This window comes from Oncorhynchus gorbuscha, linkage group LG18, assembly GCF_021184085.1.
Source record: "Oncorhynchus gorbuscha isolate QuinsamMale2020 ecotype Even-year linkage group LG18, OgorEven_v1.0, whole genome shotgun sequence".
Taxonomy (NCBI): Eukaryota; Metazoa; Chordata; class Actinopteri; order Salmoniformes; family Salmonidae; genus Oncorhynchus; species Oncorhynchus gorbuscha.
The window spans coordinates 35,319,617-35,344,108 of NC_060190.1; the positions used below are offsets into that span (position 1 = coordinate 35,319,617).

At 41.8% G+C, this 24,492-nt stretch overlaps 2 protein-coding genes across 3 annotated transcripts; one reads left to right on the plus strand and one right to left on the minus strand.

Annotated features, from left to right (window-relative positions):
• The first annotated feature begins 4,694 nt into the window (after positions 1 to 4,694).
• On the plus strand, positions 4,695 to 15,287 carry ldlrad2 (low density lipoprotein receptor class A domain containing 2). 2 transcript variants are annotated; one of them, XM_046312661.1, is made up of 6 exons: positions 4,695 to 5,249; positions 8,340 to 8,482; positions 8,745 to 9,057; positions 9,702 to 9,860; positions 10,277 to 10,417; positions 14,469 to 15,287. In XM_046312661.1, exons 1-6 carry the CDS (start codon positions 5,159 to 5,161, stop codon positions 14,768 to 14,770), a joined length of 1,149 nt encoding a protein of 382 aa, XP_046168617.1. In that variant the 5' UTR covers positions 4,695 to 5,158; the 3' UTR covers positions 14,771 to 15,287. The 2 variants fall into 2 exon arrangements, with proteins under 2 accessions (XP_046168617.1, XP_046168618.1); XM_046312662.1 differs by having other exon boundaries at positions 10,280 to 10,417.
• A 6,625-nt stretch (positions 15,288 to 21,912) lies between these two features.
• LOC124003705 (G0/G1 switch protein 2-like) lies at positions 21,913 to 23,020 on the minus strand. The gene is made up of 2 exons (XM_046312239.1): positions 22,864 to 23,020; positions 21,913 to 22,730 (listed from the first exon to the last, which is right to left on the minus strand). Exon 2 carries the CDS (start codon positions 22,701 to 22,703, stop codon positions 22,359 to 22,361), a length of 345 nt encoding a protein of 114 aa, XP_046168195.1. The 5' UTR covers positions 22,704 to 22,730; positions 22,864 to 23,020; the 3' UTR covers positions 21,913 to 22,358.
• Positions 23,021 to 24,492: the final 1,472 nt, after the last annotated feature.

The following is a 24,492-nucleotide window of genomic DNA, read 5'->3' on the forward strand; positions in this document are numbered from 1 at the left end:
ATAAAAAAAATCTTTGGTTTTACTCTGCCCACGAAAATATGCCCACGAAGTGAATATTTTTTTTGTATGGAGGGCAATAAGAGACTGCCATATTGGCACTCCACTCCATTCCATGTTTTAAGGACAAAATTAGATGTATTTAAGTAATTTTCTTGTTGTCGTGAGGACAGCAACATTAGTAATGTTTTTAGATATTTTTTATTTTTATGCTTTGCTCACATACTATAATTTTAAAGTATACATTAAGGTATCTGCAATAGAATAAATGTGTCAAACGAATGTAGAAATTAATAAATACATTTCTATAGCTTCCAAAATATTTTTTTCAGAACGTGGGGGAGTGCCAAGATGGAGGCATGGTGGCTTCAACTCAGTACCCCTATATAATATATAATATATAATAAGTGGCATGGCATTTTGGCAACTTTGAAAAAAAAACTTTATAGAATTTGTGCCTGTTGTCATAGAGATAGATAGAGGACTCATTATGGATATTGTTTTCTTATTTTTTCTTTTTTTAACAGGCAAGTCAGTTAAGAACAAATTATTATTTTCAATGATGGCCTGGGAACAGTGGGTTAACTTGTCAGCTGGGGGGTTTGAACTCACAACCTTCCGGTTACTAGTCCAACACTCTAACCACTAGGCTACCCTGCTGCCCCGATATTGTTTCAGCTTGGACATTTGTCATTGAGGGCTTCCACCATTTAAAGGTAGTCAACTGGGTAGGGATTGCTATGAATTGGGAGCTATCAGCCAATGAAGAAGAAAATTGACTACTTTAAAATGGCGATTGTCCATGGCATCACAGACAATATAATGGCACAGATACAAAAATGAGTCCTCTATCTATCTCTATTGCCTGTTGTGTATCTGCCCTCTCATTGGCTAGAATGATCCCACCTGATCTTGCCTCCTGCCTGTCTTCCATCTGAGGCGGTGTATTTGCAATGTTAGAGTGGTCACTTGACTATCTTATCAATATAATAGAGTACCACAGTATGTCATAATATCCATAAAACCTAGCTGTCAAACAAAGAAATGGTTCCAATTGTTTTTCCACCATTATTTTTTTCCATGGGGATTTTATAAATACTTCAAATAAGGGCTGTGTTTCGTGTAGGCTTACCCTGGCGTGATGTTTTGAGAACCGTGTAAATCTCTCTCGGACCCGGTCACTTTTATCAGTATATTTGCCTGTATTTACCCCACAAAAAAATTATATGCTAATTAGCTGCTAATGTGAACTACAAATGCCAGGATGATCTGGATGAGACTACCCAATCGAGCCAAAGGTAAGAATCTCTGGATGAACTATCTAATGTTAGCTAAATGTTGTAATAAATAAATTGGCTACATATCTTTAAATGGACAATTCTGTGAACTGTCTTGTGCAAGTTTTAAATTGACACATTACCTGTTAGCAGAGGTGTCAGATAGAGATGATGTTCAGGAGCTTGCAGGGATTTGTAGTCTTGCATGATGTCTACTTTGATGCTAATTAGCATTTTAGAATCTGAGAGTAAATAAAGCCAAATATATTGATAAAAGTCACCTTGTCTGAGAGAATTTTACATGGTTATCAAAACGTCTCGTCAGGGTAAGCCTACACGAAACATAGCCTTTATTTAGAGTTTCTAAAATTCCCTAAGGGAAAAAATGAATGGTGGAAAAGCGATTGGAACCTTTTCCCTGTTTGACCTCTAGGTTTTATGGGTATTAAGACACCTCCAAAGTGGGCTCTATGCTAAAATCCTGCCACTTTGATACAGCTACAGCCGAAGTGACTTGTCGGAGGTTAGGAGGATCGTCACTAGTTATTACAGCCACAAAGTCATAATTATGGCTAAACCCCTCCAATTTATACAGTTTATCTTCTTCAAATCTGATAATAAACATATCCACACTGCTAACATTATGCCTAACCAAAAAGCTAATTGTTGTTTTCATGAATTTGTATGATAGAGCCAATTTTGTGACAACAGGTTAGAGAGCATTTTCCCTAACCCATTTCCTACTTTATTTATTTGATTTAACCTTTATTTAACTATGCAAGCCACTTAAGAACAAATTCTTATTTAAAATGACGGCCTACACCGGCCTAATTCTCCTAGCCTACTACATTCATTCTCATAATCTGTTATGGAAAAGTAATGTCCAGTCCAGCTGTATCTAAGTTTTTAGGGAATCTCAAATGCAAGCGGCTGAGGTTTTTCTCCTCGATTTATTGGAGGTTGTGACTAGATGGAGTACAGCTACGACTGGAAGTGTATTTTGGTAGCAGATTAGGAGAGCAATTTAACTAACCCGAACTCGTTTCCTAACCTTAACCTCCTTCTCCTAACCTGCAATGTTAATAATCCTGACCTGCCGCGTAAATTCTCCTAACCTACTACGGAAAAGTAACTTCCGCTCGTAACTGTATTCCACCTAGTCAGAAACATTATTGGACGCATTCGTCCATGATTGAATTAAACCTTGATTAGTGCTATCCGGAATCCTTGGGACTTCCTTACCCTTACCCTAACCGTAACCATAATCCTTACATAACCCCAACCTTAAAGGTAGACTCAGCTAAATATAGCACCACATATATTGAGATGAGCAAGATGCAAGACTTCGCTCTCACGCAGCCACACACAGTATCTATCTGCGCATGTTTAATATAACACACATACATTAAATAATTCGTTTCGGTTGCCTATCCTGATGTGAAGTTTGTTCTACAGAAAGTATTTGACTGTGATGTGTGCCACAGAAAGTATTTGACTCTAGCGACACAATTAAGGAAATTAGAAGTAGGGGTAGAATTTCGGCAGGCAAGACAGTTGTCTTGCCGAAATCCCCCCCCAAATACTTTCTATAGAACAAACTTCACGTCAGGTAACCGAAATTAATAATTAATGTATGTGTGTTATATTAAACATAGAGGGAGTAAAATGTAGGCAAGCAATAAACATTTTAGAACAACTACTAGTCGAATAAGACATGGGAGACATGACGAATGTTGTCAAAGAGATTTATTTATGGACTAATACACTTGAAACAAATAGCCAACCCGAAAACTGCAGACATTGTGCCTTACTAGATCAAACCGACATTTAAAAAAATATAATAAAACGCATCCTAACGTGATCAGAAATCTCAACTAGCAAGCAAGTCGTAGCAATGAACAATTGAGTGCGTGTGCATTCACGCGAGAGTATGGGGGGGGGGGGGGGTTTCTGGTATGGGTGAGCTTTTCGGCACAGCCCCGGGGACATCCCAAGTTTAGACTTAGAATACAATAGAATGCTTTTCTTATTTCATTAGCTGTAAACTTCATATGCGTTTCCAACGGAGGAAAATATACTGTACTGTATAACTCCACTGTTACAACCTGGGAAATACCATGCAGCAGTTGTAGGATAACAGCGGTGATATAGGCTATAGTTCAAATCAAGTTGTATTGGTCACACACATGGTTAGCATATGTTATAGCGAGTGTAGCGAAATGCTTGTGCTTCTAGTTCTGACAGTGGAGACATATTTAACAAGTAATCGAACAATTCTACAACTACCTAATACACACACATCTAAGTAAAGGAATGGAATAAGAATATATACATATAAATATATGGATGAGCAATGAACGAGCGGCATAGGCAAGATGCAATATATGGTATAAAATACAGTATATACATATGAGATGAGTAATGCAAGATATGTAAACATTATTAAAGTGACTAGTGATCCACTTATTAAAGTGGCCAATGGTTTCAAGTCTGTATGTAGGCAGCAACCTCTCTGTGTTAGTGATGTCTGTTTAACAGTCTGATGGCCTTAAAATGTTGTTTTTCAGTCTCTCGGTCTCAGCTTTGATGCACCTGTACTGACCTCACCTTCTGGATGGTAGCGGGGTGAACAGGCAGTGGCTCGGGTGGCTGTTGTCCTTGATGATCTTTTTGGCTTTCCTGTGACATCGGGGCTATAGGTGTTCTGGAGGGCAGGTAATTTTGCCCCCGGCGATGCGTTGTGCAGACCGCACCACCCTCTGGAGAGCCCTGTGGTTGTGGGCGGTACAATTGCCGTACCAGACTGTGTGATACAGCCCGACAGGATGCTCTTAATTGTGGATCTGTAAAAGTTAACTTAATTATTGATTAATTTCTTCTGAAAATAACAGGTGCTCAGATTTACACTCTCAGTAAATAATTAATTCAGTACGAGTGTCACTCCAGGGTTCTCTTGTGAATCTCTTTTATGAGCCACCACCCATCCTTGACCTTGAAGTGGTGTCAGTTAGATGGCTAATTGTCACTGTAAGGCCATGGACGAAATTGGCTCCCTACCCTGTAAGCAGTTTATGGACAAGGTATGACCGCAATCCACGCTTTGGTTTATTTTCCCTGGCACTGCGATTTGTGCCACAAATGTTAAAACGTTAGCATGTGGAAACGGTGCCAGAGACCTAAACCAACGCATGAATTGCTGTCATACCATGTCCGTAGACAGTTTACAGAGTAAGGAAGCAATGTCGTTTGGGTAAACTATCCATTTAAGCAAAACAACACATCTCAGCAGTTGTGTGCATTTAACAATTAGGAAAGTAAGAAAAACGTATTTAATTAGCATGTCTAAGTGCACCAATCCCTTAAACTAAATCAAGTCTTTCAAGTGCAAGTGAAACTACCGACGTAAATCTTTTCGAAAGGGAGACAGATGGAGAGGCCGTCGGTCTCGCTGAATGCGCCTAACTTGAGTGTTGGTGAAAGGGTGCGGATAGAGGGGCCCGCTCCCCTCCCACTTTGAAAAAATATATTGGGTCTGTTGTCATGGAAATCGAAGGACACTTAGATGGATTCGACAAAGATGGGGGTTCAAAGGAACAAAAGCCAAAGTGTAATTTTCCTAAAGGCGTCAGAAACAATTAAAGGGAATATTCATCGTGAGTCCCTCATTTGAAGACCGCGCTTCTCTTGGCACACCAGCAACCGAATATCCACAAAGTGCATTTTTTCAAAATGGTTACTTTCCGTGAAGAACATAATTTTACACCGAAACAGACACACACACATGCAACACATTTGAGGAGTTGTGCGGCTTGGGATACGCAGTCCTGAGTGCGCACCAGAGTGGAACAACAGCCTTTGCGCTTGGGAGTAGGCTACCTACCGAGATGGCCAACAAGGGGACTCAACTTCAGAGCCTGTCAAAAGTGTTTGTTCTGCTCAGCATAATGACAGTCAAGACCAATCCACTTGAGACGGGTAAGGAGATGGAAGGTCAATTTCAGATGTATTCCGTTACGGATTCAGACACGTTTTTCCATTACAGTGACACACTGCCTTGTGCGCGAATTTATTTGTTGCTCCTGGCTCTCTCATTGTGCCACTGGGCTTTTGTAAATGAAAACAGTTTGTCACTGTAATGAAGCATCAGTATTATATTAGTTACCTAAATAACTGTTGATTTGAAGTCTGTTTTCTGAAACAAATTGCCATTCAAACAACCAGAAACCATTGGATGACCAAGGAGCCAGGGATTACGCCCGCAGCTGAACGATACTTTGTCATGTGACAATTCTTAATTTGTGAAATAATAGTTTACACAGGGGTTTGAAGTAGTTTTAATTCAACTTGAATTCGTGAAATATTTATTCATATTTTTGTTCACCTGTATTCCACAGAAATAGCCTACATACTTTTGACATTAAACTTAATGAACGTGTCATACATCTATGCTTTTATCATGATCAACAACAGATAATCATTGAGAAAGAAACATTCCGGAGTTGCGCCGTGTCACCTTAGTTGTCTTTTCCTTACTGTACTTCATGCCAGTGAGAACTTACAGTAGTACCAGAGCTGTTTATGTCTTACCTGTAAAACGCTTTATTAGGGACTCAAGGATATACTGTTGTCCATGTAATTGGACAGTGCTTCTCTTGCGGGCAATGTGTTTATTTGGGTAGTGTTGTGAGACTGCTGATTTCCCACCAGCGGTGGCTTCCCAGTCCCCTTTCTTGGGGCACTCTGGTAGGTCAGCGCAGGAGGATCCAGTGGTTGCCTAGGGAAACATAGCTTATAAACCCAGGAAGGGGTTGTAAATCTTCCTATTATCTGGCTCACTGTCCAGAGTGGGTGTGTGGAGTAGCATCAGTTGGCCCCCAGCCTTAGACCCTCACTGTGACTTCCATGTATGTTTTTTGAAATTTTGAAAAGAAGGTCGACGACATCCGATCCTCGTTTGCTAAGTCAAACGACACTGCTGGTTCTGCTCACACTGCCCTACCCTGTGCTCTGACCTCTTTCTCCCCTCTCTCTCCAGATGAAATCTCGCGTCTTGTGACGGCCGGCCGCCCAACAACCTGCCCGCTCGACCCTATCCCCTCCTCTCTTCTCCAGACCATTTCCGGAGACCTTCTCCCTTACCTCACCTCGCTCATCAACTTATCCCTGACCACTGGCTACGTCCCTTCCGTCTTCAAGAGAGCGAGAGTTGCACCCCTTCTGAAAAAACCTACACTCGATCCCTCCGATGTCAACAACTACAGACCAGTATCCCTTCTTTCTTTTCTCTCCAAAACTCTTGAACGTGCCGTCCTTGGTCAGCTCTCCCGCTATCTCTCTCAGAATGACCTTCTTGATCCAAATCAGTCAGGTTTCAAGACTAGTCATTCAACTGAGACTGCTCTTCTCTGTATCACGGAGGCGCTCCGCACCGCTAAAGCTAACTCTCTCTCCTCTGCTCTCATCCTTCTAGACCTATCGGCTGCCTTCGATACTGTGAACCATCAGATCCTCCTCTCCACCCTCTCCGAGTTGGGCATCTCTGGCGCGGCCCACGCTTGGATTGCGTCCTACCTGACAGGTCGCTCCTACCAGGTGGCGTGGCGAGAATCTGTCTCCTCACCACGCGCTCTCACCACTGGTGTCCCCCAGGGCTCTGTTCTAGGCCCTCTCCTATTCTCGCTATACACCAAGTCACTTGGCTCTGTCATAACCTCACATGGTCTCTCCTATCATTGTTATGCAGACGACACACAATTAATCTTCTCCTTTCCCCCTTCTGATGACCAGGTGGCGAATCGCATCTCTGCATGTCTGGCAGACATATCAGTGTGGATGACGGATCACCATCTCAAGCTGAACTTCGGCAAGACGGAGCTGCTCTTCCTCCCGGGAAGGACTGCCCGTTCCATGATCTCGCCATCACGGTTGACAACTCCATTGTGTCCTCCTCCCAGAGCGCTAAGAACCTTGGCGTGATCCTGGACAACACCCTGTCGTTCTCAACTAACATCAAGGCGGTGGCCCGTTCCTGTAGGTTCATGCTCTACAACATCCGCAGAGTACGACCCTGCCTCACACAGGAAGCGGAGCAGGTCCTAATCCAGGCACTTGTCATCTCCCGTCTGGATTACTGCAACTCGCTGTTGGCTGGGCTCCCTGCCTGTGCCATTAAACCCCTACAACTCATCCAGAACGCCGCAGCCCGTCTAGTGTTCAACCTTCCCAAGTTCTCTCACGTCACCCCGCTCCTCCGCTCTCTCCACTGGCTTCCAGTTGAAGCTCGCATCCGCTACAAGACCATGGTGCTTGCCTACGGAGCTGTGAGGGGAACGGCACCTCAGTACCTCCAGGCTCTGATCAGGCCCTACACCCAAATAAGGGCACTGCGTTCATCCACCTCTGGCCTGCTCATCTCCCTACCACTGAGGAAGTACAGTTCCCGCTCAGCCCAGTCAAAACTGTTCGCTGCTCTGGCTCCCCAATGGTGGAACAAACTCCCTCACGACGCCAGGACAGCGGAGTCAATCACCACCTTCCGGAGACACCTGAAACCCCACCTCTTTAAGGAATACTTAGGATAGGATAAAGTAATCCTTCTCACCCCCCCCCCCCTTAAAATATTTAGATGCACTATTGTAAAGTGGCTGTTCCACTGGATGTCATAAGGTGAATGCACCAATTTGTAAGTCGCTCTGGATAAGAGCGTCTGCTAAATGACTTAAATGTAAAATGTAAATGTAAATGTATGTAAATGTATTACCACCATAGCCAAGAGGTCTGGATTTATACATGGCACAGTGGTAGTGCACTTGACCTGTAACTGCAGGGTTGCTGGTTCAGGTCCTGTTCTGGCTATTTGTTTCTTCTAATCACCTGTAACAAACTCAGTTGTGTTTTAGTTTGTCATAGTTTTTAATATTATGCTCATAAATCAGTATCGACCAGGGACTCAATGGGACAGTGGAGAAACAGAGACAAAGTAGATTTTTGTTTACACATCACATCCTCACAGTAGTTTGCTCCTTTATTCTACTTACATGTATACATCTGTGGGTTTTCCTCCAGTCAACGTGGTGGACTTCTGTGGCCAGAACATCCAGGGCGATGGGATGATCGTCAACTCACACCAGGAGTCCAAGAAGTATTACTTTGTCACCATGGGAACGGACTGCCACCTCACCATGCAGGCCGCCTCCCCCAAGGACAAGGTGCCCACCACGAGCCACACCCCCTCCCTTTTGTGCTCACCATACACATATATGCCCAATATCCCAAGTCAACTCCTGGCCCTTGTATAGATCTGGATAGGTATATGCAATATGATAATATTTCACCTTCACTTCTTACAGCTATCCACTCCTCTCAGTTCCAAGGCAAGGGTTAGGGGTGATAATACCAATATGTTTAACTTTATATTCCTTGCAATGTCTGTCAGCTAAACATTCCCCCACTCCTCCTCTCCCCCTGAAGGTCCAGTTCCACTTCCGCTTCTTCCTGGTCTACAGCCTGCTTCGTTTAGCTCCCCAAAGTCCATCCCCCCTCTTCCCTGAGTCCCCTGAGTCGACTCCAGTGGTGGAGCAAGGGGACCCATGTCATGCGGGATCATACATTCAGTTCTATGACGGGCGGGACAAGAACTCGCCTCCTATTGGACCAACGCTGTGTGGGAAGAGCCCACCTCGCCCGGTGCTGTCCACAGGGAATCACCTGACCCTGCGTCTGGTGACCCAAGGTACCCTGCCTCGAGTGGATTTCGTGGGGGACTTCACCTCCTTCAGACTGGGTGAGACATGACGCCAGCCACCCAATCAGATTGAGCCCCCAAAAAATAAAACACTGTTCCAAAATGGGACATTATTTGTCTTTTTACCTAAACATGCAAACACCATCAGATAGAATTCATAGCAAGCAGGGAACTGGTATGACATTCAGAGTAACTGGAATGACATTCACTCTCATGGGAAAGGTGGCCAAAAATGACTAACTGAAACCCCAATAAGCGAAGAATATGACTGCATTGAGGCATGTCACTGTGCTTCTATGGCTATATACACCATGCCACTGCCTACTTCATTTGTTAATTTAGCAAACAAGACAGCTCATAATCTTGTGCCTTTATCACAGTCAACACAACTATATTTTAGCTTTAATTAGCTTTAAAAATGCATCATTTTCCTCTCTGCCCAATGACAAAATGTGTAGAATTGCAGAAAGTTAGCTATAAAACAGCAAAAATGTATCTCCGCCTCATGGCAAAATGTGTAGAATAGCATGGGATTAGCTATACAACTGCAATTTTTTTCTCTTTGCACATGGCAAACTGTGGAATTGCAGGAAGGCCACAACAAAATTGTAGCCTACTCACGAGCTGTAGTTTGTGCAGTTCGTAACAAATCAAATGTACCATCTTGCTCTATGCATTTTCAGGTTTTAACCAATCAGCGTGCAGCAGTGAGCCTTACTTCCCATGTCGGAATGGGAAGTGTATCCCCATGAGTCTGGTGTGTGATGAAAAGGGCATTGATAACTGTGGGGACGGGAGTGACTTGGAGGATCACCTGCCCTCAGGGTGCAAAGGTCACTCAGGTATCACACCTGTGCAGCTACCTGTTCAACAGGCCTTTAAAGGTGGTCTATGTGGCCCCTAACAAACTTCAGACTAAGTCTCGTTATTATTACACTATTACACAGTTTATACACTTTTAAAGGAGTGGGGCAGTCCCTCTCCTCACATATTTGTTTATTTGTTAGGTCACAAGTAGAGAGGAAACAGGAGCTTGTGCTGAAAAAGGGGTAGGCCGGATCCGAACCCATACTGCAGCAGTAGACAGTATGTGCACCAGAAGCAGCAGCTTAGATCACTAGACCACCTTAAGCCACCCAATTTGTATTATTCTACCGTTCTTCTGAACTGTACTTTTTGTTACTGTTAATTGGAATGTGTTTCATTCACCTAACTTAGTAAAGAAAAGGTAAATATAACACCTGTGTGATCTCCTCAGCAGGTCAGCTGGCCCCAGCCCAAGCCCCTCCCCCAGCAGTGACCCCACCCTCCCCTGTCTTAAAAGCGCCCACTTTGCCCATGTCCACCAATAGGGACTGTGGCACTCCGGACGGCGTACCCCATCACGACTCAGTGACAGGTGTGTGACAACTGGTACAATGCAGGTTATTGTTTTCCTTTTTACCAACTAGGAGGTTGTTATTATAAAATGATCAGTTCCCGATGTCTTACCTGGTATGGTAAAGGTTTATAGAATAAATAGCTCAACTCAAACTGCTTTACTTGTACAACTGTATATAGTGCATTCAGAAAGTATTCAGACCCCTTGACTTTTTCCACATTTAGTTATGTTAGAGCCTTATTCTAAAATGGATTAAATCGTTTTTTTTCCCCTCATCAATCTACACATAATACCCCATAATGACAAAGCAGTAACTGTTGGAAAAAAAAACTAAATATCACATTTACAGTACCAGTCAAGTTTGGACACATCTACTCATTCAAGGGTTTTTCTTTATTTTGACTATTTTCGACATAGAATAAGACAAAACTATGAAATAACACATGGAATCATGTAGTAACCAAAAAAGGGTTAAACAAATCAAAATATATTTCAGATTCTGCAAAATATTCTCTCAACTAGCTTTACCTGGAGTGCTTTTCCAACAGTCTTGAAGGAGTTCCCACATATGCTGAGCACTTGTTGGCTGCTGTTCCTTCACTGCGGTCTAACTAATCCAAAATCATCTCAATTGGATTGAGGTTGGGTGATTGTGGAGGCCAAGGTCATCTGTTGCAGCACTCCATCACTCTCCTTCCTGGTCAAATAGCCCTTACAGTCTGCAGGTGCTCAAATCAGATGGGATGGCGTATCGCTGCAGAATGCTGTGGTAGCCATGCTGGTTAAGTGTGCCTTGAATTCAAAATAAATCACTGATAGTGTCACCAGCAAGCACCATCACACCACCTCCTCTGTGCTTTACGGTGGGAACCACACATGTGGAGATCCTCCGTTCACCTACTCTGCGTCTCACAAAGACACGGCGGTTGAACCAAAAATATTGAATATATATATATATGTGTGTGTGAATTAGATGAATTAGATCATGAAGGCCTGATTCACGCAGTCTCCTCTGAACAGTTGATGTTGAGATGTCTGTTACTTGATCTTTGTGAAGCATGTTAACTCTAATGAACTTATCCTCTGCAGCAGAGGTAACTACGGGTCTTCCTTTCCTGTGGCAGTCCTTGTGAGAGACAGATTCATCATAGCTCTTGATGGTTTTTGCGACTGCACTTGAAGAAAGTTGACTGACCTTCATGTCTTAAAGTAATAATGGGCTGTCATTTCTCTTTGCTTATTTTAGGTGTTCTTGCCATAATATGGACTTGGCCTTTTACCAAATAGGGCTATCGTCTGTATACCACCCCGACCTTGTCACAACACAACTGATTGGCTCAAACTAATTAAGAATCTAATAAAGTCCACAAATTAAGTCAACAAGGCACACCTGTTAATTGAAATGCATTCCAGGTGACTACCTCATGAAGCTGGTTGAGAGAATGCCAAGATTGTGCAAGAATCTACAATATGTGTTGATTTGTTTATCACCCTTTTGGTTACTAAATGATTCCATATGTGTTATTTCATAGTTGTTATGTCTTTACTATTATTCTATAATGTAGAAAATAGTAAAAATAAAAAACTTTTGAATTAGTAGGTGTGTCAATGTTTGACTGGTACTGTACATAAGTATTCAGACCCTTTACTCAGTACTTTGTTGAAGCATCTTGGCAGCAATTACAGCCTGAAGTCTTCTTGGGTGTTATGCTACAAGCTTGGCACACCTGTATTTGGGGACTTTCTCTCATTCTTCTCTACAGATCCTCTCAAGCTCTGTCAGGTTGGATGGGGAGCGTTGCTGCACAGCTTGGGTTCAAGTCTGGGCTCTAGTTGGGCCACTCATGGACATTCAGAGACTTGTCCTTAAGCCACTCATGCATTGCATGCTTAGGGTTGTTGTCCTGTTGGAAGTCGCTCTGGATAAGAGCGTCTGCTAAATGACTTAAATGTAAAAATGTAAAAAGAAATGACTTAAATGTAAATGTAAATGAACCTTCACCCCAATCTGAGGTCTTGAGTGCTCTGGAGCAGGTTTTCGTCAAGAATCTCTCTCTGTACTTTGCTCCGTTCATTTTTCCCTCGATCCTGACTAGCCTCTCAGTCCCTTCCACTGACAAAAATCCACACAGCATGATGCTGCCACCACCATGCTTCACCGTAGGGATGGTGCAAGGATTCCTCCAGACGTGACGCTTGGCATTCAGAGCAAATATTTTAATCTTGGTTTCATCAGACCAGAGAATCTTGTTTCTCACGGTCTGATAGTCCTTTAGGTGCCTTTTGGCAAATTCCAAGTGTGCTGTCATGTGCTTTTTACTGAGGAGTGGCTTCCATCTGGCCACTCTATCATAAAAGCCTGATTGGTGGAGTGCTGCAGAGATGGTTGTCATTCTGGAAGGTTCTACCATCTCCACAGAGGAACTATGGAACTTTGTCAGAATGACCATCGGGTTCTTGGTCACCTCCCTGACCAAGGCCTTTCTCACCCGATTGCTCAGTTTGGCTGGGCGGCCAGCTCTCGGAAGAGTCTTGGTGGTTCCAAACTTCTTCCATTTAAGAATGATGGAGGCCAATGTGTTCTTGGGGACCTTCAATGCTGCAGAAATGTATTGGTGCCCTTCCCCATATCGGTGCCTCGACACAATCCTGTCTCAGAGCTCTACGGATAATTAATTCAACCTCATGGTTTGGTTTTTGCTCTGACATGCACTGTCAACTGTGGGACCTTTATATAGGCAGGTGAGTGTGCCTTTCCAAATCATGTCCAATCAATTTAATTTACCATAGGTGGACTCCAAGTTGTACAAACATCTCAAGGATGATCAATGGAAACAGGATGCACCTGAGCTCAATTTTGAGTCTTATAGCAAAGCGTCTGAATACTTATGTAAGTAAGGTTTTTGCTAAAATTTTGCGAAAAACCTGTTTTCGCTTTGTCATTATTATCAGGAATCAAGGTAAGACCCAGATGCAGACTGTCGAAGTAACAATGTTTATAGCAACGGGCAGGCAACGACAGGTCAAGTCAGGCACGGGTTGATAATCCAGAGTATAGGGGCAAAGGTACAAGACGGCAGGCAGGGTCAGGTCAGGCAGAGTAGTTGGGCAGGCAGGCTCAGAGACAGGACAGGCAAGGGTCAAAACCAGGGGTCGAGAAAAGGATAGACTGGGGGGGGGGGGAAGCAGGAGCTGAGAAAAACGCTGGCTGACTCAACAAACAAGATGAACTGGCAGCAGACAAACAGAACTCAAGTATAAATACAATGGGGATAATGGAGAAGATGGGCGACACCTGGAGGGGTGTGGAGACGATCACAAGGACAGGTGAAATAGATCAGGGTGTGACAGTTCTGGGCTATTGTGTGTAGATTGATGAGACATTTTTATTTCATCCATTTTAGAATAAGGCTGTAATGTAACAAAAGGTGGAAAAAGGGAAGGGGTGTGAATACTTTCCCGAATGCACTGTATCTCAGTGGCTTTTTTTCAAAGATCCCTTATTTCTTAACTGCTGAGTAAGCCACAAAACTTGTGTAGGGGATGGGGTACTGTTTGTGTCTGTAAACTCTATTTCAGCACAAAGTAACAGGAACCTAATTGGAATGCAAAGCACATCAATGACAGGGGACATAAAACTAATTGGGATGCCCATAGCTCTTAATTTCCGCCTTACCGGTTGTAAACCAATAAACTGTGATGGATTCTCAGTGGTGAATATGACCCCTTTGAGTTCCCAGTCCCCATTGTTCCTTTTCTAATGACACTGGTGCAAATAGATACTGAGGCTAGATGGCCTTTTTGTCTTTGCCAAGCCACCAGATGTCCAGCCAAGACCACAACCATTATTTTATTAATTCCAAGTCGTCTGGCGAAGGAGAGAAAAAAAATTGGCTGTGGAAATTACCAGACATTTGTCTTGAATTGAAGGATGATTTGATCATCAACGAATACAACGAAAAGTATTTACTGTGATTTGAAAACAAAGTATTCGGATGGTTTTACTTTTACAAGCAAGCAGACCCCATTGTTAACTGTACTCTACTCTCATCTCTCCACACTCCTCCAGATTCTCCTCCCTACCTGTCCCTTTTGGCTCTCTACATCGCATTGGGTGTGATAGCTGGTGTGGTCCTGCTGTGCTGGTGCTGCTGGTCTCCAGGCTGGTTCCTCTGGAGGATCAGCATCTGCCGCTTCTTACCATGCTGTAACTCAGCCTGTGCCTCCTGCCAGCTCTGTGCCCGTAGCTGTGCCCAGAACAAGGAGCACCGACCAGCTAAGGTCTCACCACAAGGACAGGTCCCAACCAACGGTGTTGCCTTGTCCACCCTCACCACATCCACGGCTAACGCCACCACTCTCGCTGTGTAGGGGGGGGGGGCAATGCAGTCGCTATGTAGCACAGGACTGTTGTTGATATGAAGCATAACTGCTATGATGGCTAACAGTGAGACAAATGGACTCACGGACATGATGACACAGACTTCCTGTTTTAGACTGATGGATTGAGATGATACTTGTCTTTTTACTGGGTTACAAGGACTGTTAATGTCATGGAAGAAGGAGTGCTGCAAAGCTGAGACCGTTCTTAAAATGGGGAAAGGCTTTACATTATATTGTTTTAGTCACCGTAGGTTCTTGTTTTCTGGTGCTTTTCATACTGAATGACTGATGCTTCCTTCTTCGGACTGTTTTGTATTTAAAAGTGTATTCGATTGGATTCAACAGAGGGTTCTTCTCTGAGTGTATAAGTAACCCCGGTTCACCTATTCAATTCTATCTACAGTTGAAGTCGGAAGTTTACATACTTAGGTTGGAGTCATTAAAACTCGTTTTTCAACCACTCCACAAATTTCTTGTTAACAAACTACAGTTTTGGCAAGTTGGTTAGGACATCTACTTTGTTCATGACACAATTTTTCCAACAATTGTTTTCAGACAGATTATTTCAATTATAATTCACTGTATCACAATTCCAGTGGGTCAGAAGTTTACATACACTAAGTTGACTGTGCCTTTAAACAGCTTGGAAAATTCCAGAAAATTATGTCATGGCTTTAGAAGCTTCTGATAGGCTAATTGACATCATTTGAGTCAATTGGAGGTGTACCTGTGGATGTATTTCAAGGCCTACCTTCAAACTCAGTGTCTCTTTGCTTGACATCATGGGAAAATCCAAAGAAATCAGCCAAGACCTCAGAAAACAAATTGTAGACCTCCACAAATCTGGTTCATCCTTGGGAGTAATTTACAAATGCCTGAAGGTACCACATTCATCTGTACAAACAATAGTATGCAAGTATAAACACCATGGGACCACGCAGCCGTCATACTGCTCAAGAAGGAAACGCGTTCTGTCTCCTAGAGATGTAGTTTCAATCCCAGAACAACAGCAAAGGACTGTACAAAAGTATCTATATCCATAGTAAAACATAGTAAAATATCAACAAAACCTGAAAGGCCGCTCAGCAAGGAAGAAGCCACTGCTCCAAAACCGCCATAAAAAAAGCCAGACTACGGTTTGCAACTGCACATGGGGACAAAGATCATACTTTTTGGAGAAATGTCCTCTGGTCTGATGAAACAAAAATAGAACTGTTTGGCCATAATGACCATCGTCATGTTTGGAGGAAAAAGGGGGAGGCTTGTAAGCCGAAGAACACCATCCCAACCGTGAAGCAGGGGGGTGGCAGCATCATGTTGTGGCGGTGATTTGTTGCAGGATGGACTGGTGCACTTCACAAAATGGATGGCTGCATGAGGAAGGAAACTTATGTGGATATATTAAAGCAACATCTCAAGACATCAGTCAGGAAGTTAAAGCTTGGTCACAAATGGGTATTCCAAATGGACAATGACCCCAAGTATACTTCCCAAGGTGTGGCAAAATGGCTTAAGGACAACCAAGTCAAGGTATTGGATTGGCCATCACAAAGCCCTGTCCTCAATCCTATAGAACATTTGTTGGCAGAACTGAAAAAGTGTGTGCGAGGAAGGAGGCCTAAAACCTGACTCCATTACACCGACTCTGTCAGGAGGAATGGGACAAAATTCACCCAACTTATTGTGGGAAGCTTGTGGAGGGCTACCCGAAACATTTGGCCCAAGTTAAACAATTTAAAGGCAGTGCTACCAAATACTAATTGAGTGTATGTAAACTTCTGACCCACTGGGAATGTGATGAAAGAAATGAAAGCTGAAATAAATAATTATCTCTACTATTATTCTGACATTTCACATTCTTAAGATAAAGTGGTGATCCTAACTGACCTAAGACAGGGAATTTTTACTAGGATTAAATGTCAGGAATTGTGAAAAACTCAGTTGTTCAATGTATTTGGCTAAGGTGTATGTAAACTTCCAACTTCAACTGTAAATTGCCATAAGATTCCTAGTTACAAAAGTATGAGAAATCTCACTCAGCCTGCTCCCACTGAAATGTTCACTTCCCACACATGTATGCCCCTTACCCAACAGGGACTATATTTTTGTTAATAAAATAAATCCCACAGTTTTTTAGGTACTTTATGTCCCATGTTGGGGGCAACCACATGAATGTTGGTGCTCATGTATGCCATGTAAACGGACCCTGCCTCGAGTAAACACATAACCTTTCTTAATTTACCCTCTGTGCTTGTTGTGTAACTACACTACAGTTCAACAGTTTGGGGTCACTTAGAAATGTTCTTGTGTTCCATGAAAACATATATGAAATTAGTTGCAAAATTAATAGGAAATATAGTCAAGATGTTGACAAGATTATAAATAATGCTTTTGAATTGAAATAATAATTGTGTCCTTCAAAATTAGCTTTCATCAAAGAATCCTCCATTTTCAGCAATTACAACCTTGCAGACCTTTGGCATTTTAGTTGTCAATTTGTTGAGGGAATCTGAAGAGATTTCACCCCATGCTTCCTGAAGCACCTCCCACAAGTTGGATTGGCTTGATGGGCACTTCTTACTTACCATAAAGTCAAGCTGCTCCCACAACAGCTCAATAGGGTTGAGATCCGGTGTCTGTGCTGGCCACTCCATTATAGAAAGAATACCAGCTGACTGTTTCTTTCCTAAATAGTTATTGCATAGTTTGAAGCTTTGCTTTGGGTCATTGTCCTGTTGTAGGAGGAAATTGGCTCCAATTAAGGGTATGGCATGGCGTTGCAAAATGGAGTGATAGCCTTCATTCTCCAAGATCCCTTTTACCCTGTACAAATCTCCCACTTTACCACCACCAAAGCACCCCCAGACCATAACATTGCCTCCACCATGCTTGACAGATGGTGTCAAGCATTCCTCCAGCATCTTTAAAAAAAAATCTGCTTCTCACAAATGTTCTTTGTGATCCGAACACCTCAAACTTAGATTTGTCTGTCCATAACACTTTTTTTCAATCTCCGTCTGTCCAGTGTCTGTTTTCTTTTTTCCATCTTAATCTTTTCTTTTTATTGACCAGTCTGAGATATGGCTTTTTCTTTGCAACTCTGCCTAGAAGGCCAGCATCCCGGAGTCTCCTCTTCACTGTTGACATTGAGACTGGTGTTTTGTGGGTACTATTTTATTAAGCTGTCAGTTGAGGACTTGTGATGTGTCTGTTTCTCAAACTAGACATTTATGTACTTGTCCTCTTGCTCAGTTGTGCACCTGGGCCTCTCACTCCTCTTCCTATTCTGGTTAGCGCCAGTTTGCACTGTTCTGTGAAGGGAGTAGTACACAGCGTTGCAAAAGATCCTCAGTTTCTTGACAATTTCTCGCATGGAATAGCCTTCATTTCTCAGAACAAGAATAGACTGACAAGTTTCAAAAGAAACTTCTTTGTTTCTGGCCATTTTGATCCTGTAATCAAACCCACAAATGCTGATGCTCCAGATACTCAACTAGTCTAAAGAAGGCCAGTTTAATTGCTTCTTTAATCAGGACAACAGTTTTCAGATGTGCTACCATAATTGCAAAAGGGTTTTCTAATGATAAATTAGACTTTTAAAATGATAAACTTGGATTAGCTAACACAACTTGGAACACAGACGTAATGGTTGCTGATAATGAATGTCTGTACGCCTATGTAGATATTCCATTAAAAATCTGTTGTTTCCAGCTACAATTGTCATTTACAACATTAACAATGTCTACACTGTATTTCTGATCAATTTGATGTTATTTTAATGGACAAAAAAATGTGTTTTTATTTCAAAAGCAAGGACATTTCTAAGTGACCCCAAACCTTTTGAACGGTAGTGTATATTATACTGTTCCCCCACCTCTGTCTTTTGAATTATTTTGAGAGGTGCTCTCGGGGCTTCGTAAGGGTGACACAAGCTTGACTAAATGCTGTTTCTCTACTCTGAGTTGCCAAGCGACAATTGAAGGTATGCTCCCCCAACCACTCAACCTCTCTCTCTCTCTCTCTCTCTCTCTCTCTCTCTCTCTCTCTCTCTCTCTCTCTCTCGCTCTCTTTGCTCTTTCTCAGAGACTTAACGCATATGGATATATATCTGTGACTTTCCTCACGAGGTCATGGACTGAGCTGAAAGAGATGATAATGAATAATGAATGAAGTGCATTAGTATACCTTTCTACACTAGGGCTTCTGCCTAACTTTCAGACATGATACCAACAACATGTGTTGTCAACATCACAAATAAGAAGACATGGGTCTCTGGTTCTGTCTCATTGACCAAAATTATTTGTGTCCCTAGAACTACTATTGTGTAAATACATTATTTCTCATATGTTTCAGATGTTGTTTTTTAAAAACTTATGGTTTGTTTTTATTCAGAAGGCTAAATAGATTTTCTACCACTGCCTTTGTTCTGTTGACACATTCTCCATATTCAAAAGCAAATTGTGTGTTTTTTTTAAAGCTTATGTTTGTTTGCCTGAAGTGTCATTCATCATCAGAATATGGGTTCATAATGTGTATTTGAGTAGCTGGTATTTAAAATCCTTTAAAATATTTTTAAATAATTTATACAGCACAAAACAAGTAAAATAGTATTTCAATTGTTATTTGAAAAAACAAATAGTCTACCAAATTGTATTTTCAAATACTTCTTTAAAATACCATGTTCAAATACCTGAGTTAAATGCATGGAAGTGTATTTGAGTCAGTGTATTTGAGTATTTTCAAATACTTTCCAAGTATGTACTATATGTATACATATTAAACAACTTTTCTTTTCAAATATAAGATATTTGAATACTTACTTCTAAATGTTATGTGTAGGTAATTGAGGTATTTGAACCCAGGTCTGGTTGACATTATCTATGTAAACTTAATCACTCCATGGCATTTGATCCACTAACAACAAGGAAATTGTTTTTGTATTCACCACTGTCTGATATGTAAATATATGTTTGACATTATTAAACTTAGAACATTAAAGATCGATTCGACATTGCCTCATGTTGTAGGGTAAATCCATTTGAATTCAATCACTTTTTGATAGCAGCCCTTTTATTTGAACAAAACCTTCCATACATATTTGCCCATTGTAGAATTACTCAGAAAGTGACTTTTTTGGACCTGAATGTCAAAACATTTATGAGATAAAGGTGCTCAAAGTTGACCTATTTTGCATACCCCGCCATACCATGTCTTCATCACTAGAAAATATAAATGGTTGAGATTGATATAATTTAAAAGCTTACAAGCAGGGTTGTCAAAATATTTTTGAATATATTGAATAAATATATATCCTTAAATGTCAATTATCAAAACATGCGTGAACTCCAGTATTTTTTGTTGTTGTAGTTTAGACCGTAGTTTACATAATCAGATTTTTTTTTGTAGTACCTGCCATTGGTTGAGACACAACTTGCTCTTTAATACTTTGAGCACCTTTATCTCCCGAATGTTTTGACATTCAGGTCCAAAAAGTCACGTTGTGATCATTTCTTCCATGGGCAGACATTTATGGAAAGTTGTGTTTAAATCAAAAGGGATGCTGTCAAAAAAGTGATTGAATTCAAATGGATTTACCTTATAACCGTTTAAATAGTCTGATATTTTGCAGAATAACACATTGAACTTAGACTGGTCTGTCTCTCTCTCCCGACTCTGCCTCTGCTGCTGTCTTCCCTGTCTCTTTCTCCATCTCATTGTCTATCTCTGCTTCTGTTTATATTATAAAATGAGGGTAGGTAGGGTATTCATCTGGAGCTGGATATAATTGCTGCCTAGTTGGTTGTTCATCCTCTGAGAGCCTTGTTGACAATGGTAAGCTCTTGGCAAGGTCTCACAAGTCTCAAACTGTGGCTGTTGTCGCTGTAACTACTGGTAACCTTTTCAGGACAAATCCCTCTCCTTCCACAAAGAGAACCCTCTGCGGTTTGAATGGTGCTTAATCCCTACCCCTGTATGCACTACAGCCTGACATTGATTCTGGGTTTATTGTTGCCTTGGTGAAACATGACTTCTCGATTAGTCTATTTTTTTTCCAAGGTGCGTATTCAGTTGTTTGAGTGTTCTCAAGCAAATATACCCAAACATGTTTTGCTGCTCAGGGACCTTTCTACAGTATCTCTCTCGATTCAGGGCACTTCCATCTAGTAATGTGTCATGTCTGTCTTTGGATAGCCAAACATTATTAGACACATTTACAGAGGAGGAAGACGCATTTCGCTCTGTTCAGCTCAACCCAGTTTCTGGTGTGAATTACATACATGTGATTATCTTTGAGCTAAAGCTGCCACATTGTTTGTTCGGTATCTCAGTCGGCCAAGCCACAAGGAGCGTCATCTATGATGCACACCCACAGCGTGTCAGCCTCATGACCCTGTTAAACTAGGCTGGGCTTCAATGGACATTGACTTTATGGGGGAAAAGGTCAACACACTGAACCCAATGACACAAAACTATTTCTTCCTGTTGCAGGGGAGACTAGAATCTAGAGCCCAGACCCTGATAGAGTGATGATTGCCGGCACACAATGGAAATAACAGAGGCCATTTATGAAGCACTTTACACTATAAGGGGAGGGCAGGCGTGACCTCATCTAAAGCCAATGTGTAGAACCAACCTGGATGATTCACAGCAGACATGAAACACAGATATTGTGAAATGGAGTTGTTTCACCCAAATTCCTATCCGTCTCATGCTGCAAAGTGCATGAAATCCATTGAATCGTGGATTTCTAGATTAGCTCATTCCAGTCTTAATGGCAAATGGAGTCTTCCTCCTCTGTAAATGTGTCTAACCACTCAACACCAGCAGTTACCGTTTTACTCAAAGAGCAAGCAAAGTTCAATGAACACGTCTAGGTCAATGATTGGTCTAAAGGCGTGGAAATAGCGGGAAGGAAGACTGGCAATAGGGATCGTAATTATAAACTACATTTGGGGACCTCTGCTTACCCAGCATGAAGGCGCCCTCTAGTGGTTAAGGCAAAAGAGACACTATTGAAAGGTATATTAGTATCATACTCATTTTTGTATTACAAAATTGATCGTGGAAGTGTTCATAGTTGGGTGCTTATATATAATACATCCCTCTACGGAAAAAACACAAATCAGACATTGTGAATACAAATAATTTATTGAGTAGCAAAACATTAATATATTTACAGCACTTTTAAAAGTCTCATCCCAAAAGTTACATTTTTGTAACATGGATGGAACCGGGCAGCTTGAGATATGCCATTGCCTGCACAGCAGCGGCCCTGCGAGCTCTCATTAGCCGACAGTGAGTCTGACAGCGGATCTTTCGCCTTCCTTCCACCCGGGACTCACACTTAAGCTTGTGGGATTCCACCTGACCCGTCAACGTGGGCTACCCAAAGCAGCGAAGCGCAGTTAAACCCAGTCAGACAACTTTTCTGTTGACTGCTTGAGGTTGCCATTCATTCGTCTTGTGTAGCTATTTCGAGTGCGTATGTAGCGCACCGTATTTGGCGTGGGAAGGACTAATACAGTTCCTTTTAAATATGTAACAGTGTTTTTGGCTCTGGCCCTTGAACGCTCATTTACGCGGCGTGTAGTCGGTTGACAGCACCAGCGCATCTCTGAACCCCCGTAGCCTGTTGCAGCTTCTTGGGAATGGTGATCTGCTCGGTGGCTGAAACTTTTGTTACCTCCTCCGGTCTCCTTTCCTCCTCCAGTGTCTTCTGCTCCCGGGCTATCAGCAGAGCCAGCTCGGCGTCCAGCGGCTCCCCAGAGGAGAAGGGCTGGCAGATTGTTTCCACCAGGCCCAGAACCGTTCCCAAGAAGGCAATCACGGAGCCCACCAAGTACACCTTCAACATGCGCCGGCTGGGCTTCTGCGCCAGCATTTCCTTAGCGAAGGGGATGATTTCGTACATTGTGTCCATTTCGGATGTTTTGTTGTCTGATTTTGACTGGGGAGGGAAGAGAGTTTTAGTCACAGGTGTTACCTTTTACGCATGCAGTTGTAAATTGTCACAAATAATCACTTTTAATGATCACAACGTCAATGCGAGGACAATCACGTGCAATGGTGGGCTTACTTACTTTATTAAAGTAGGGTGCTCTTGTCTTATTGTATTTATTAGCCCAGGGCGTCCTGTGTAGCTTGAGCACTAATCAATGGCAGCTTCTCGTTTATAAAGACCTGTTTTTTTTTAAAATCCACGCCCACTCGGTGACGCGTTATGACAATTCTTTGAGCTCAATCTTCTGCCCAAACAGGAGCATGGCTCCAGCTGAACGTGAGCTACGTGTTACAATAGTGTCGCAAACTCCTCTCAAGCGCTCTCACCCACGCTGTAAAGTACGGCTTATTTATGTGTGTAGCCTGTATGTGTCTCTGTGCCTTTTGTAGCAGCATGTACCAAATTATGCCAAGGGCGAATCTATGTGATTCATCGAATCAATAAGCTAACTATTTTCATCGGTTATTATTAGGATACTGTTTAATTATCATCTTCAATACCTGGTCGTTTATCCGCTATAACATAAAGTACTAACCCTGACTAATCTTTTTTAGAGCAGAATTAAAATATGTACAACAACATTCAGCAAAATATTGTACACGCTAAAATGCTTAATTGTTATGTATAAAATTGTTAAGCTTGACACGTGGGCCAGTTTCAATTAAGTCAAAGGCCATATAAACCCAGTCACTGTACTGGCACGTCCATCACGTCTGCATACACTGTGAACTCTGTTTGTACTGACACACACACACACACGATTTGCTGAGCAAACTATGACTAATTTGGGACAGCTGACCAATGATATTATTGCATGAGTTTGACTGGACCAGTCATACATAATCCCCTATGAATTTGAGCAATGAGTGAATTTTGGGAACCAGAAATGTGGAAAACGAGAGGACTCTTTGCCAGTGTTAAGCATGTGAATTTTTTTTTTCTTGCTCCACCATGAGGGGTTTAATGAAGACCTTGTATTAGTGGCCACTTACACTTGTCATTTATTTCCAAAACACTACATCTACCATTTTTTTAATACATTTGTGTTTTTTCACCAGAACTAATTGCTTATGGGTACCTTCAAGTGTGTGTACAATATTACTGTTCTCAGATTTTTTTATCAATAGATTTTAGATGTGTATGGAAAACGCTTTATGTCCATTGTTTAGCTGGAATAGAATGTTCATATCCTGTATATTTGACTGTGATATGTGGTTGTCTCGCCTAGCTATATTAAGATGAATGCACTTACTCTAAGTCGCTCTGGATAAGAGCGTCTGCTAAATGACTAAAATGTAAATGTTTTACATACAGATCTCATATTACCGTACATAATTTTGTAAAATATGTTTTATATATTAATGTCGCAAATGCATAATTTGTACATTTCTTTCATAAAACATTTCCATTATTTGTTACATTTGACTGTGTAAAACCTAGCAGTACTACCTATTTCTCTGAGAGTGAGGCGGATATATAGCATTTGGCAAAAAAATACATGATTATTTGTCTGTCTGAAACGATCAAGTGATTTTAAACAAATACATGTCTGTCATTGAACAACCCCATGCCATTATTAGATAGTGAAAAACACACCAATCTCTTTCAGAATTTTTTAAACAATACAATCTAATTTAACAACATTTATACATAGCAATTTGGAATGAAACTCTGCAGTTTGTTCGTTTGTTTTGAACCGTGAGACCTG

Excerpts from the sequence above, each read along its gene's own strand:
- ldlrad2 (XM_046312661.1), top strand. The coding sequence starts at position 5,159 with ATGGCCAACAAGGGGACTCAACTTCAGAGCCTGTCAAAAGTGTTTGTT. Across the intron at positions 9,861-10,276 it reads AGGGTGCAAAGGTCACTCAG|CAGGTCAGCTGGCCCCAGCC; the intron begins GTATCACACCTG and ends TGATCTCCTCAG. Across the intron at positions 10,418-14,468 it reads CCATCACGACTCAGTGACAG|ATTCTCCTCCCTACCTGTCC; the intron begins GTGTGTGACAAC and ends ACACTCCTCCAG.
- LOC124003705 (XM_046312239.1), bottom strand. The coding sequence starts at position 22,703 with ATGGACACAATGTACGAAATCATCCCCTTCGCTAAGGAAATGCTGGCG.